At 37.7% G+C, this 15,950-nt stretch overlaps 1 protein-coding gene across 3 annotated transcripts in view; it reads right to left on the reverse strand.

Moving 5' to 3' along the window:
* UNC80 (unc-80 homolog, NALCN channel complex subunit) overlaps positions 1-15,950 on the reverse strand; it is a 190,421-nt gene that overhangs the window by 56,723 nt on the left and 117,748 nt on the right. For all 3 annotated transcript variants that reach the window (XM_074364069.1, XM_074364070.1, XM_074364071.1), the window contains 7 exons: positions 12,090-12,271; positions 11,411-11,542; positions 8,780-8,966; positions 7,881-8,012; positions 6,044-6,187; positions 3,415-3,515; positions 2,305-2,391 (listed from right to left, as the gene is read on the reverse strand). In XM_074364069.1, coding sequence (XP_074220170.1) covers positions 2,305-2,391; positions 3,415-3,515; positions 6,044-6,187; positions 7,881-8,012; positions 8,780-8,966; positions 11,411-11,542; positions 12,090-12,271 — 965 coding nt within the window. The remainder of the gene's footprint in view (positions 1-2,304; positions 2,392-3,414; positions 3,516-6,043; positions 6,188-7,880; positions 8,013-8,779; positions 8,967-11,410; positions 11,543-12,089; positions 12,272-15,950) is intronic.

Raw genomic sequence — 15,950 nt, forward strand, 5'->3', positions numbered from 1 at the left:
CCTATTGGCTTAAAGTGCCTGGATCAATCAGAAATGAGGCTTCCTTAATGCTCATGACAGTATTACATGTCTGTCAATGCAGTCTGGTGATATCTGAGATGGTCAGAGAGGGCCCTCCTGGTGTCCAGCAGGGGAACAGGGGTTGAGATGGCAGTCATGCTCAGGGAGTGTCAGTGCATGTCTGCAAAATGAGGATTTGGAGATTTATTCCCTTAAAACTATCTGGGAAGCAAACCACTTTCAAAGTCTTTACACACTGCCACACCTACTCAGACCCCAGGATGAAGATCAGTGGGTCAAGTTAAGCAGTAGATTTAAATGTCCCTAACAACGTCCAGAAGAGATGGGTCATTGTTCTCAATATCCCCACCGTACACATCTATTATATACATGCTCTATAAGAGTCATTAGAAAAAGGAAATGTATCATAAAGGTAATGGTTTAAAGAATGACTCTGCCTTCACTATACTGCCGTTCTGAGTGCAAGACCCCTTTCCCCAGTTCACCTAAAGCATCCATGTGCTTGGGATTCAGAGAAAGATTAGAGTTTAGACAGAAATGCAAAAACAGGAATTTATATTCATATGAAATAAGATTATGCAGCATGTAGCCAAAGTGTTGCCAGTCTCTTTCTTTATTAGCTTATCAGTGATCTAGTTGGGAGGACTTTTGGCTACCATGTAGGCTAATTTGGAGTTGACAAGAGAGTATGGCAGAAGGGAAATGAAACATCCATCTTTCTGTCCCAGGACTAAAGGATGGAGGGGAGCAGTGGTCTACATAAGCATCTCCCCTGTCCAGTGACCTGGGGGAAGGAGCAGGTACGCTCGAAGGGCCTCTTGCTTCTGGTCTCTGTTTGGGTCTCTGACAAGAGTTCACCACAGAGCCTTTTATAACAACTGGATGCAACTTTAACTTGGCAGGGTATGTACTTAAACTAGGGAGGCATTGATATTTGGCTTTGCTAATCTACTTTGGGTTTTTGTGTGGTGTGGACAGGACCAAGAAGCAGCAGAAAGCTTGGCTGGAGAGCTTTCTGGTTAGAACTGCCATAGGCTGGTTCACTGGGCAGGATGCTCTGGACAGGGGACTTCCTAAGCTAAAGCCATATAGGACCCTCAACCAGAACTCAGAGGGATGCAGGGTACCAGTAGGAAAGGAGGCAAGGTGGAGTTTCCCAGTAAACACTGTTGGGAGCAGACAGGGTTTGCAAATTACAAGAGCCAAGAGCTTCAGCTTCTGCCAGCCAGGCCTCCAGCAACTAGCCAGAAAAAGAGCATTGTCTTGCAAAGGGAGGAGTCAGAGCAAGGGATAGAATGCTGAACAAAGGTCTTTTTTCTCCCCAACTCCACATAGCATTTAGAGCTGAAAGAAGTTGGAAGGGAGGAGAATTCCTAGAGACTAAGTATTTTTAGCCAAGAGAGACTGAACACTAGCCAAAGGTACTATTTATATATTTCTCTCAGTCTGAACTTAAAACTGGATTGGACACTTATTTATATTTTTCCCCTTGCCAACCACCAAGTGGGCACTCATGATAAAAAGCAGATCAGTCACCGACATGAGAAAGGAATTACAAATTCTCTGTGCATATCAGAGTTGTAGTGTGAGTTAAATTTATCATCCTGCTACAGATACATATGGATAACTCTTTAATTTTCCCACTTGCTAGAAGACCAATGATAGTAAAGGAGAAAGAAGTTCTCTCAATATAGAAATTCATTTGGCCATCTGTCTGCCTAGATTAAGGTGCAGTTTAAAAGAATGGTCATCATGCCAACAATCTCCAAACTGCATATTCATTTAGGGTGTAAGGAGGAGAATATAAAGAAACTGGTAAATTCTGGAGTGTTCAGGAAGGAGCTGTCAGGATAGTTTAAAGCACAGACAGTTGCTATGGAAAAATACACTTGCAAATACTTTCCATCTAGGGCAACATTTTCTTCTCTGTGTGTGTATGTGTGTGTGTGTGTTTGTGTGTGTGCGTTTTAAGCAGCAAGGTAGGAAAAGGGAAAAAATGACTAAAAATGACACATTCCTTTTTTTTACAACAGAACCAACATGAGGAAGGTGTATAATGCCAAAGGAAGACAGAGACAAAACTGACAGTTATTGATTACCTCCCACAGGCCAAGGATTGTGCCAGGAGGGGCTTCCCCATACACACAGTGGGGACCACGATTCACCGTCAGTCATGTAACTAATGGGATTTCATTGAAAAAGAAATCTCCTAAAACCTTTTTCTCATGCTGCTGCTTCCTACTTGGAAATGAACATTTATAACCCGCTAGAGGCGAAACTCACCAAGTAGTTGAAGAGGATGTGAGACGTCTGAGCAGGAAAGTCTCCGATATTCAGGAGAAGTTTGCGCAGCATGTACATTAACTCGTCCTGAAAGAACAACATAACCTCCATGTCTCACTTGGCCACCACGTAGGAAATAAAATTAACTTCTTGAGGAGCAAGGGGAGGATTCCTCTTACTTTTGCCCACTTGCTGACTTCCATTATGTCCAGCATTTTAATGTTGGATACATGATGCTTGTTAAACAGAATTTAAACTAACTGTAATGCCTTTTCCTAGAAGCTAATATGTGAACTTGCTGAGCAGTAGTCAGACAACTTTTTTTAAAATAGAAATTTAGATTATGTCTGTAGGTCACAGGCAAATCGCAGGAAAGCTGGATATTTAGTCAGCTCTACTTGCTACGGCTGCCAGGTGTAATGGAGATGTGAGGAGGACCTATCATAAGACACCATTAAACAAACTAGGATTATTGAACATCATAGTTCTGTTTCCTTAGTTTTGAGTCAAAGAGATAATGTGCTAGGCCAAGAGAGGATAAATGGAGATGTTTATAATTAACCTTCTTTTCAGAAACTAAACTTAATCTTCCAGTGAACAAGATCATAACATAGAAATGAAGAAATAATTTGCAATCAGTGTATTTTACCATTGCTCAGAAAACCACTTTTGTTTGGCATAATCTTCTTACAGAGGGGCCTGGTAAATTCGATTTTTTGACTAATGGAGAGTTTCAACATACTCTGATAACGCTACTTGCATCACAGACTACCAATAAATCAGAGTTCAGTAAACATACCCAACAATAAAAACATTAAATAACATTAAACTGAAATTTAATCTTTGTTTACAAGATTGAGAATCTTTCAGTATCTTAGGGTCATTACTAGCCATGTACCATGAACGTATGGAGACTTCAGATAATGGAGAAATTCGAAAGAAAACAGCAAAGTTTAATTTGTTCATCATTATCGTTATCCAAAGTACTTCTTGGCTATGTGTCAGGGGATACTGACGTTGCATGAATAGCACTATAAAGTCCATCACTCACTTTTAACCGTGTTCACACACAGAGCTACATGGCTACCCTATAAAGAAAGAGGAATTTACTTGTCTATTGCTGATGGTCAATTTCTCCAGAAAATGCCGAAGGACTGTTGATGGATCTTCAATTAGACAATTCCATAAGACTTGTTGGGCCACAGCACTCACTTTAGGAGAGAAAGGAAATTGAACACTTGTCTTAAATGGAAATAAACCTATAAGATAAAGTATTCAAACAATTTACAAAGCTTTGATTAGTCTCTCTAAAAGTTTTGCCTTAAAAAGGTTCTGTGAATTCTTTTTTTCTATTGAAAGGTAGAAACCCTTTGTTGTTTCTGAACATTTTAGCCAATAAAGGAAAGGTGACAAAAGAGTATAGGACGGTCTTTAAATATGAGCATTGTTTTTGTAAAGAATGCATTTGTGATATACAATGGAATATCATTCAGCCATAAAAAAGAAGGTAATCCTGCCATTTGCAAAAATATGGATGGACTTTGAGGGTGTTATCCAAAGTGAAATGAATTAGACAGAAAAAGACAAATACTGTATAATCTCACTTACATGTGGAATCTAAGAAAAACCCAAACTCATAGACACAGAGAGCAGACTGGTTGCTAGAGGCATGGGGTCAGGGTGGAGGGGATGGGTGAAGGCAGTCAAGTTACAAACTTCCAGTTATAAGATAATAAATCCTGGAGATGTAATTACAGCATGGTAACTAAACTTAACAATACTGTATTGCATATTTGAATGCTGTTAAGAGAACAGATTTTAAAAATTCTCCTCCTAAGAAAAAAACTGTGACTATGTATGGTGATGGATGTTAACTAAACTTACTGTGGTGATCATTTTGCAATATATACATACATCAAATCTTTATGTAGTATACCTAAAGCTAGTACAATGATATATGTTAATTATATCTTAAAAATACATTTATGAATCTTTGTTTTGGAAATCACCCTCCTATTAGCAGTGGTAAGTATTTATTACATTAAAGTCCTATTTATTTAAATACCATTTATTGTTTGTTGCATGGAGAAATTTCTAATTATTTGGTTTTTAGAATATATGTCTCAGTTTAAAATGCATATGAATTAGAGATGACCTTTTATTGTTCACATGAATAATTTAAATAGTAATTCCTTCAGCAAGATAACATAGTTGAGCCAGTAGTAGTTATGGCTCCCACTTCTAATGAAAATGTCTTAGGAATAAATGTGAAAGAAAGTGCCCTTTCTTTGGGGAAGGTGGTCAGGCTAAGATTGCCTAGAAGTGACCAGGCTAAGAAAGCAGGTGGGTAAAAGTGAGTGGTGGGGAAGCACTGGATGATCTTCAGTTTAAATGGTTTAATTAGCTTAGTTTTCTAAACGGAATATAGAATTTAGCATGAATTTATCTTTCACCTGATATTTTAAATAAATGCTACCTTTTCTTTGCTTCAGATGCTAACCATCCAATTAAAATTGAGCTATATAAATAAATAATATTAACAAGATATGTCTAAATGTAAGATTTAGCTTTCATGTATCTTTATAAATAATTAAAATAGATGTGGGTTTTCGTTAGGTTGAAACTGGTTGCAAGACTATCTATATAATACAATTTTTATTCTAATTGATGAGGTAAGGCAGTTTAATGCTTAAAACATGAAAGTATGAAAAATACAGAAAAAGACAAAGAGAAAAGTAAGACTGGTAAGTCTACCAACCATCAAAACAACCATTAACACTTTGGAGTATGTCCTTTCATGTACATGAAATACATATTTACATGTCGTTTAAAATAATACCATGTAGAAAATATTCTCCGGTATTTAGTTTTTTATTTAGCAATAAACTGAACACTTTTATGTTAATATTCTAGAATATTGTTTCTGATGTGCACAGAATGCTGTCTTATGGAAGTACCATGATTAACTAATTACATATTGTTGGATATTTAAACTCTTTCCAAATACTTATTATTGTCATAAACCTTTATTCAGTCCTCATTATTGCCTTAGGAAATTGCTAGAAGTCAAATCTATGTCAAAGGGTGTTCACACTTTCAAGGTTTTTGATGCATACTGAGAAACTGTTTCAGAAGGTTTGCACTGAATATTATACTGCCATCAGCAAGGTGTGAGGATGCACTTTAAACAACGTTATTTACAGATATTATTAGCCATTGGATTGTTTATATCCTTTGTCCATTTTTCTACGGGGGTTTAAAAAAGTCATTATTGAGTTATAAAGGCTTTTTAAAACTAACATTAAGAATATTAACCCGGTATCATTTTATTTTTCAATTCTTCTCTTTAGATAGTACCTCTGGGAAGGTAATCAAGTGAGAAAGGTGGCATTAATGATGTCAAGCCAATAGCTAAGATTTCTAAGGTGGCCCAAATGACTATGTGATTTCTATATTGCCAAATAAGTGTTGTTCTGTTCTCTGTTCACAAACAGTGCTCCTGGACTGGATTCCATATTTTGAATGGAATTTCTTGGTCATAAAGTTTGTGGGAGGAAGGGGTAGAGAAAGTGATAGTGTTAGTCCCATGTACTACAGATCTATAATTATAATACATGCATAAAACAACTCCACATATGCTAGTGGTTCATGTCTTCAAGAGCACCCTACTGTCCTTTATCAGACGAACACCTTAAGTATTTATTAGACTTATTGATAGTTTTACTGGTCAAAACTGTACCTGCTACTCCATCTTCCCGCACCTCACCATCCTCCATCAGATGAACAATGGGGAGCACTGCTGCACAGATGCATGCTGGGAACACTGCCTGTGGGGGCTGAGGCACATGGTGGTTGGGGGTGTGTTCGGTGGTGTGCTCCTCATCTGAAGAGGGAGACATAATTGGGGTGCTTTTCCTCAATATTGTAGTTCTAATGCAATAACACTTCCCAGTTCAAGACCTACCTATTTAACATTCTTTTCTGTATAGATATCTAGTTGTCTTTCCCCACTGAATTTTCTCAGCACCCTTTTCAAACACGGAATCAAGACACATGTGACGGTCAACCTCTGGTTGCTCAATTCTATTCCATTGATCTGTTTGTCAATCCATATACCAATACCACACAATCTTGATTACTGCAGCTTTGTAGTAAGTTTTGAAATTAGGAAATGTGAGTTTTCCAACCTTGTTCTTCATTTCCAAGATCATTGTGGCTACTCAAGGGCATGGAGCAATCAGAACCCTCATACCTTTTGGTAGGAATGTAAAATGATACAGACACTTTTTGAAAATAGCTTGGCAGTTTTCCTCACAAAATCTATACATAACTGTTCACAGCAGTGTAATTCATAATAATCAAAAAAGTGGAAACAACCCACATTTCTACTAATGATGAACTGATAAAATGTGGTGTATCCATATAATGGAACATTATCTGGAAATGAGAAGGAATGAAGAACTGATATCTGTGACAACATGGATTAATTTTGAAAATATTATGCTGAGTGAAAGAATCCAGTCACAAAAGGTCATGTATGGTATGATTCCACTGATATGAAATGTGAAGAACAGGCAAATCCATAGAAAGAAAGTAGATTACTTCTTGTCAGGGGTTGGGGGAAGTAGTGGATGAAGACTGACTACAAATGGGTATAGGACCTCTTTTGGGATAACGAAAACATTCTAAAATTAGGTAGTGGTGACAGTTGTACACTCTACCAATATACTAACAACTACAGCATTATGTACTTCAAAAGGGTGAATTTTATGGTATGCGAAATATATCTCAACAAAGGTGTTATAAAAAAAATATAGATGTGCCGTGGGCCCATCTCCATAAGCTGTGATTAGCATTGGTCATTTTTGAAGTTCCCCAGTGCAGTGAAGGGTTGAGAACCACTGGTTTCTGTATGACTTTTGGATGACTTTACAAAGCAGTGACGAAATTCGTATAATCATGAAGCAGCAAGTCCCAGTCAGTTATTTATCATTAGAGAAGAACAATTTAAAAATTCCTGGAACTGAAGAGGATCACATTTTCCCCTGGAATCAGATTTTATTACAGGAGTAGCAACAGCTTCGTTCTTCCTTTGATTGTTAAATTACTCCAGAATAGCATCCTAAAACATCCTACTGAGTCTTAGCTCACACTGGAATCACCTGAGCAGATTTTTAAAATATTGATGTGATGGGTCCCACCCTTAGAGGTTCTGATTTGGTCTTGGATGTGACCTGGACCCTTTTTGAAAGCTCCTTGGTTGACTGTAATGTGAAGCTAGGGTTAAAAACTGTTAACTTCTGAGAATAATGTTTACTGGACCCTCAGCAATATGATTATATGTAATGCAGTTAAAATAGAACCAACTTAGCAAGGGCGTTTGCTGGATTGCATCAACAATAACTTTTTTTTTTTAAAGAATACCACACAATCGAATATTTATTTTTCAGAACTTCAAAATCATGAGGCAAGTTATTTAATGAAGACAGTATAATAAGGTGAGATAATATCAATTAAAATTGTTTCAAAATGCATCAGTGATGAGAAGTAAAAAACACATTTGTGAGAGGACACACCTTCCGCACTGACGGCCGAACGCACTGACCAGACTGAGCCTCGGCGGAAGGAGTAATTCCTGTGGGAAGTGCTGGAGGTACAGGATGGACTCACAGACAATCGACGGGATGCCAGATTGGTGACTTCTTCTACTGGCAAAGAAAATGGGGAATGTGAACTTTGGTTTTGTAACAACAAAGCTACCATCATCACAACTACAGTTGTACTTAAATCAAAGTATATTGCTCTCAGAGCATAAGGCTTATTAAGTAACTTAGAGAGTATTTGAGAAATGAAAAAAAAAACTTACAGAAAGAAAGACAGAAAATTCCTCCCAAAGATTTCACAAAAGCAGGGCAGAGAATCACTGAGTTTAGAATGGTTCATAAATCATTTTCTGATACCAACCAGCGAACTGTCTGCACTTAAGGTAGAAAGCAGTTAATGGACTAACCCCATTTTGGGGGGTATGTGGTAATTAGGTTTATGTATGTATTTATTTTTTAATGGAGGTACTGGGGATTGAACCCAGGACCTTGTGCATGCTAAGCACGCACTCTATCACTGAACTATACCCTCCCCCAGACTAACCCCATTTTTAATGATGAAAGTTTAATTGCATTTACTTTAGCACACACTCTGGATTCAGCTGTTGCCTGAGTCATAGTCACTCACTGCTTGGTCCATTATCATATTGGTTCATTCAGTATAGCTAATGTTCCCCTCTGTAAAGAGGCCAACTCTAAACATTCAGAAAAAGACAACTTTTCTCTTTCTTTAGATAGTGTCAGGAGGTGAGAGAGAGATAGAGGGAGCATATCACCTCATGTCACGTAAAATCATCAATGTGTATTTCAAAGCAAGTCCTTTCCCTCTCCTATGACTCAGCCCCTCAAGAAGTCCAGTGTGTAAAGGGCACCTTCTTCTTCTGGCTCTGAGTTGGGTGTGCAGGTGGGCTCATAGCAAGCCTCCTGGGTGATGGGGATGGCGGTGATGAGGCTGGCTTCTCGACCAAGACGTTTCTTCTCCTCTTCCTGTTGTAAATTCTTTAAGATGTGTTCTGCCCTTTGATGGGAGCGGGACACAGCCCGGGCTGAAAAGGATTTCTTTGGAGACATGAAGGCAAGTTTATTTACTAGCAATTCTTCTACCTGGTCACAGGCAAAAAGAGTGTTCCAATGAATAACACAAATGTAGTACTTTGTCCTCAGGAAATGTTAGAGTATCCATGATATAGTTTCATGGAAATTTATTTGTTTGCTTCGTTTTCTACCAAGTTTCTAGGTTGTCTCCAACTAAGCTATTTTTTTCTCATGCAATCTGAATAATTCTTCAAGACTGTAATTTCTGGAAAGAATCCTATTTTACCTTTAGAATAAAATATCAATGATCCACTCTTTAAACACTGACAACAAATACAAATTTTTAATATTCTGTTTCTTTCCAAAATTTCTTAAACTGGTTTTAAATGAAGGACATTTATTTTGTAAGGTTAATAAAAGAGAAAGTCAGAACCATGGGAAGGAGGAAGAAAGAGATCTCTCTCTCATATGAAACAATTAATTATGTGATTTATTTTTGTATCCTAAATACCTACCACATTGTAAGTATTTAATATTGAAAAAATATTAATATCAAATAATATTAATAATATTGAATAATAAATACTAATAATAGAAAATACAGTGGCACACTGTAAATACTTATCAATATTTGTGGAAACAAAGCTATTGAGCGGAAATCATGAGAGTTGATAGTGTTGCTAAGTTTGAATGTGAAATCTGACTCTGTTTACCAGCAGCAAAAGCATAACAGATGAGGAACACTAAAGGAGAGAAGATTCACTCTGTGAGTTGCCATTCTGTTTGTGCCTTAATCATGATGTTTATGCTAAGACAAATTCCAAGAGCTTGGGGAGTGAAGTCATTGGTCCCAGAGCAGGGAAGTGATCACTGAAGTTCCTGACTACCAATGTGAAGTGATGTCTGTGTACAACAGCAATTCTACATCTCCTTGTTGGCCAGTGGTCACATAGGATTTTAGAGACAGACCAGAGGTGGTGATGACTCTTTTAAAGGACTATAGTCAAAGAAGCTCCCTTTATGCAGAATCTTAACATAAGACTAAAGATTTCCTATAATGAATGACACACAGCAGTTAAGGGCATCTGATGAGCCACATGGCAATTCACTTTTAGAGCCAGGGGTTAAGTTGATTCATTATAATATAAGGGAAGAATTATAGAATAAGAAAAAACTGGATATAGAAGCAGGGAACTTGGTTTGAAATTCACTGTGAACTTGTGAGAGAAAATGTACTTGGCTCAGATGAATCTATCACATGTATGGGAGGAAAAACCAAAGATATTTATGCCAGTGGTCCAGATGCTAGAATTACTGCATGTATGAGGGAGGAACCAAGTGTGCCTTTCTCTTTGGCACAAACTATCAGATATGACGGTACTGTATGCAAAAGAATTAAAATAAAATATTTTGATAAGTAGAGAGGTCAAACAGTTCTCCAAAGAAAACTATAAATGTCTAGAAAATAAATGTTGATATGCAAAAATATTCAACCTAACTTGATATATTCATCCAACTTTTTAAAGAAGTGTGAATAAAAAAGCCAATAACTTTGTTTTTTGCCATTCAGAGTGGCATTTAAAAGTAACACTGGTTAATTTGAATAAAGAAGACATTTCCTATTCTGTTGTATAGGGTAAAATGGTGCAATCATCCTGGGAATACTTTGTGAGATGTATCAAAAATCCTTAATAATTATATACCAGTTGCCCTATATCCCATGGGAATTTATGCAATGAAATAATCATGGATTTGTGCAAAGAGATGTATTCTTTTTCTATTTTTTATTTTCTAAAATTTCTACATTCCTCTTGTAATTTAGAAAAATGCCATTCACCAGATGAAAGAGGCATATTTTGAAGATTCATTTTTTTAAAAGGCACATATCCTTGGTCCTTGTTTATAAATAGACTGTGTTCTAAACTCAACTGTTTATGAATTGTATTTATATAGCAGTGAAATATTAGAATAACATAAGACCAGAGGCCTCAGAGTGATGTTTGTGATGATGATACTGATGATCAACAAGATAAAGAAGAGAGTAAGGTCCAAACGAGGAAAAACAAGAGCTGTCAACTCAGTTCTTTTACTTATTCATCCAGGGTCAATCTCACTAACTGTTGGGTAGCTTATGTAGGTTAAATAAACTGTTTTGTAATAGAGGCAAAAGTGCTACCTTTGACTAAGAAATCAATGCCTAGTACTCTTAATAGCTTTATAAGGTGGCTGCTGCTTTGATTATAGAACAAAACTGTCTTGGCTTGGAGGTCTGCAAATGCTCACTCCCAGGTGTTAGTTCCTTCTATTCTGTTTCACAGGAACTAAAGGCCTTCTGTGGCTGATTTTCTGTGCTGCTGTTACCTTCTTACAACAAGACCAAAAAACTGGCTCACACATTCATTGCTCTTCTCTCTCACATGTACATCACACAGTCAGAGGATTTGAGAAAGAAAGTGCCTGTTACTCACAGACTGGTCTTCATTAATGGGGTCCTGGACACTCCCACTGCACTGAGGGACCCAAGGGGGGTCAAACATCGGGACGGATGGCATTCCAAGCACTGGCGAGGGCAGGGTGAAGTTTATACTGGGAGGCGGGATCTGTCAGTGGATATCAGAAGAACGATGTAAGATGGAAAATAAGCTAAAATGAGTCTGAAGTATAATTATCTCAATCTTACAGAGCACAGGATGTTATAAAGCACCGTGTGAACCTCTCTGGGTCTCAGTTTACTCATTAATAAAATGAAGGGTTTCAACTATATGATCACTATTTGTGTTAATCACCCCATCCTTCAAAAAACATCTGTGTATATATATAGCAAAATGTCTAGAAGATTATACTCATATTTTTATGTGCTTACCTCTTGGGATGGTAGTGAGAACTTGAGGTTCACAGAAACTTGATTTTCTTACTCTACATTCTTTATATTTCAATTTATAAAGAACAAGAATTCACAATTATATGAGTTAGGTTTACTTGTATAATCAGAGAGAAGAAAAGGAAGCATCACTTGGGCCATACACTGTGGATTTGAGGTTCAGGGATTGAAACAAGCCTTGGGTCAGGTTTGTTAATCTCATTCGTGTGTGTGTGTGTGTGTGTGTGTGTGTGTGTAGTACCCCTTTTGTGGAAAGTATCCCTTACCTTAAAAATCTGCTGTGCTCCCTCCTCCATCCGGGGCCAGACCTGATACCGAAACCTCCAGAGCGTGTGGAACTTAAGGACGGCGTTCAGCCTCTGCACGGTCTCTGGGTGGTGGAACTCTGACATCAGCATATCAGACACAGCTTCGGGGACTTTCACGGCACACAGCAGGAACATGGCAGCTAAAGACCATCAACAATTCATCAGCACACATCTTTTAATTTTGCATGATTCCTGGGGATGGGGAAAAGCGGGGAACTGCTCCTATCTCCTGAAAATGACTACTGAGCTATAGAGCCAGGCCACCAGCATTGGCAAAAGCAAACCTTGTTTCAGCCACTGGAAACCAGACATCATCCTTTGTGCCACCCATAATCTTCCAATATCTGATGCAAGGGCAGTGACAGCATGACATTTCAGTAGAATAACTCATTCTGAGCAAAGTTTCCCTTGGCTCACAGTGAAAAGTGAATGCCAGAGGAAGCAAACGACAAAAGGAAATTACATACTGAAATATTTTCTTTAGGAAATGGCTAGAGTCATCTCAGAGTAACCCTAGGACAGTATCTAAAAATGTCCATTAAAAACTGTCTCAGTTACATTCGTTGTATTAAAAATAAAATTCATTATATAGACTCTTATTAGAAACTTCTATCCTTCCAAGAGGTAGAAGAGATTAAGAAACTAAAAGAGGTTTCATGAACCATTATACCATTGTTGTTTTTTAATCTGAGGAAAGCCAGTATCAATAAGAGAAAGGTGCGTACCATGAAAAGTCACAATGACACTGAATAAGGAGGAAAAAAAATCACTCTAGAGTGTAGAAGGAGGAACCAGTCGATCATAAAAACATAACTTAAAATCTCTCTTGTGCTTTTTTCAAGATCCTCAAAACACTGTCAGGCAATGGTGTTAGAATCACTGGGGTTGAAACCCAGCTGAAACTTCTCTGCTATCAACCTTGGCCAAGTCTCTCTACTTCTTAGCCTTTGTTTCTCTATTGAAAATGTCAATAATGATGATGATGATGATGATGATGATCATTGCTGCTTCCAAATCTGTTGTTAGAATAAAATAAGATAATGTATAAAAAGGTGCTTTGTAACATGAAAATTACTACAGAATTCTAAAGTGTATTTTATTTTTTAGAGGGAATGTGGTGTATGGAAAGGGCACCTATTTATAGTCAAAAGATCTGGGTTTGGTTTCCTGGCTCTGCTAATTCTGAGCTGTGTGCACTTGGTTAAAAGTCCTTTTCAACCTTCTGAGCTGCAGTCTGCTCATTTACAAAATCACTGTTATGAGGATCAAGTAAGCTAATGTGTGTGACATAGTTTGATGACAAATGTTAGCTACCATCATTGGTAGCTTTTGGTAATCCCTTTTTTTAATCCTACCACCTCCTCAAATCACCACTATTTGTCCCACCTTTACTTTTCTTTGAAATGTACTCTATTCTGTCTCAATTTTTAAACACCATGGTCACTCTCTAAATCATGGCAGTTGGAGTTCTACCTCCATCTCTTTACTGAAGCAGTGTTCTTGTAATGCTCATTCATCAATAGACCCAGTGGTCTTTTTTAGCATTTGTTTCCTTTCAGTTTTTAACACCTTCATAATGATCTCCTTGAAAACTATCTTCCTTTTCTTCCATAGTTTGTGATTATTTAAGTTCTACTTTTCTGCTCTTCTGAGTTTTGCTGGCCAGCAATTCTTCTTGTCCTCTGAAGGCAGAGAAGGCCAATGGCTTTGTGCTCATCACTCAGCTCCCTCCTCTCTGCTGATTCTCCCCTGAAATTATCCACTCTCATTGCTTCAGCTGCCACATATATCCAGTTTTCCCCAAGCTTATCCCTAGCTTTGGCCTTTGTCATTAGCTTTAGTGTCATATCACCAATGATATGTCTCATCATCATCTAAAAATCACTGTTTCTAAAACCGAACTACTCCACTGCCACATTAAACTTGGTAATAATTCATACAATCTCAGTCCCATTCATTTGCTTAATATACTATGGACTAGCGACCTCCTGACAAAAGCCACCCCAGTCTCAACTCCTCCTCAGGCTTTCCAAAGAAACCCAGTGCATTTCCACACCCCACGTAGCTCTGCACACACCATTTCCTCTTCCTTCTAGCTTTTCCTAAAGCCCAGTTCACCTATTTATATCTTCTACAGGAGTTTCCATGGCTATCCCATATTTAGGGAGCATGCCCTTCCCTGAACTTCTGCAGCTCTCTCTGAGAAATATATGGTACAGAAGCAAAAATCTGAGCTTTAATGTGAACAAAGATATTTCATAAAGACATTTATTGCAGTGTAGTATAAAAGAGCAAAAGGCTGGAATGGACTCATTTTTTAAAGGTAAGAGGGGAAATTATTTTTCCTCCTCTACAGCTCTTGGTGACCAGGATGAGACACACTGGGACACCTCACTCACTCTGGAGCCTGCAGACAGCATCCTGGGAAAATTGGCAGAAGCCAGCAATGGGTAAGAATGTTTACTAAAGTCAGCTCCCCTAGATCTTTATCTGGTGCCTGGTTCAGAAAAGAAAGTAAAATTTCACATTGTCCCTTCCTTTCCAAATTGGCAGGGAAAAAAAAAAATTGTTATTGATCCTTTCTCTCCCAGGGACAGCTACTGCCTTCTTGTTCATTTCATTTTCCTTTTTGCCCTGAGAACTTGGCTTGGCAGTCATCAGATTGGAGGTCCCCAAAATCTAGCCAGACAGAAATGTGGGTTACATTCCATTTGTGGCCAGGGTCCTACTATTGCCAGCTCTCAGGGGAATTGTCTAAGTCTTTCTTTCTTTTGGTTATCTTTGGGAATAGCTCTGGATCTTGTGTTCATGGGATTATTCGATATTGCCAGAAATATTTACTGTCTGTCCCACTCAAACCTGACAAGATATTTGACTGTTTTTTTTTTTTTTTTTTTTAAGTAGCTCTACAGTCAGAAGTTAGCCAAATTGGAAGCAGATATTTAGAGCCTGATAGGAACTATTTTTCAGGCCTTCTCCTCCAAGCTAAAATAAAGCTATGTACCCAGAGGGGAAGAAACACATTCCAAAGCCACTGCAGAAGAGTTTACTAAAACATTCCAAAGAAATAACAGCGCTGAATCTAGAACACAGGAATCTTTTGATTTTCATCTTAGTTGAAGCTCTGCTCCCTGATATAAAGAAGCAAACTGAGAATAATGTAGTTGGATGGTTGGGTCAGCATCTTGATAGTCAGGCTGCAACCCAATTCTGTGAAGAATTAAAAACAACTGTACTTGTCTAACAGAGTAAGTCTTTATAAGAACAATGTGGCTCTAGAAACAACTCAAAGTCCACTTATCCTTTTTACCAACTCCAAAACCTCCGCTATTTATCTCAAAGGACTTGCAGATATTTAAAAAAGAAAATCTGGATTTAGGAAACAAAAGCCTTTCTTGGAGAAATTTACATCTTTTCTTTGTGATTTTGAGATGTAAATGTTCTGTCTGGTCTTCTCTGGGAACCCAAATCCATCCCTTGAAATGCAAACTTCAGGAAAGTAATTTTTATCAGAAAAAAAAGGGAGCTATTTGGGAAATTAGGTGAATGAAAAATCTTAAGGTGTTTTCCACAAATATTAGTAAAAGTTTTAGCCATCTGAGCAGGTAAATCTAACTTATTTTACTTGCCAGGAAGACAATTTAGATCAAATTGTTCTTCTATAAACTAGTCAGTTTTGCATTACCAGACCTGTCTCATGGCTGAAATTTTAAAACTAAAGCTTTAAGATCTTTGCATCTGTCTGTATGTTAATATGTGTCTATGTTTGCATGTTACAGATGTGTGATATTTTTCTACTTTCAGATGGTATTGCCAAAA

Source organism: Camelus bactrianus, chromosome 5 (assembly GCF_048773025.1).
Source record: "Camelus bactrianus isolate YW-2024 breed Bactrian camel chromosome 5, ASM4877302v1, whole genome shotgun sequence".
Taxonomy (NCBI): domain Eukaryota; kingdom Metazoa; phylum Chordata; class Mammalia; order Artiodactyla; family Camelidae; genus Camelus; species Camelus bactrianus.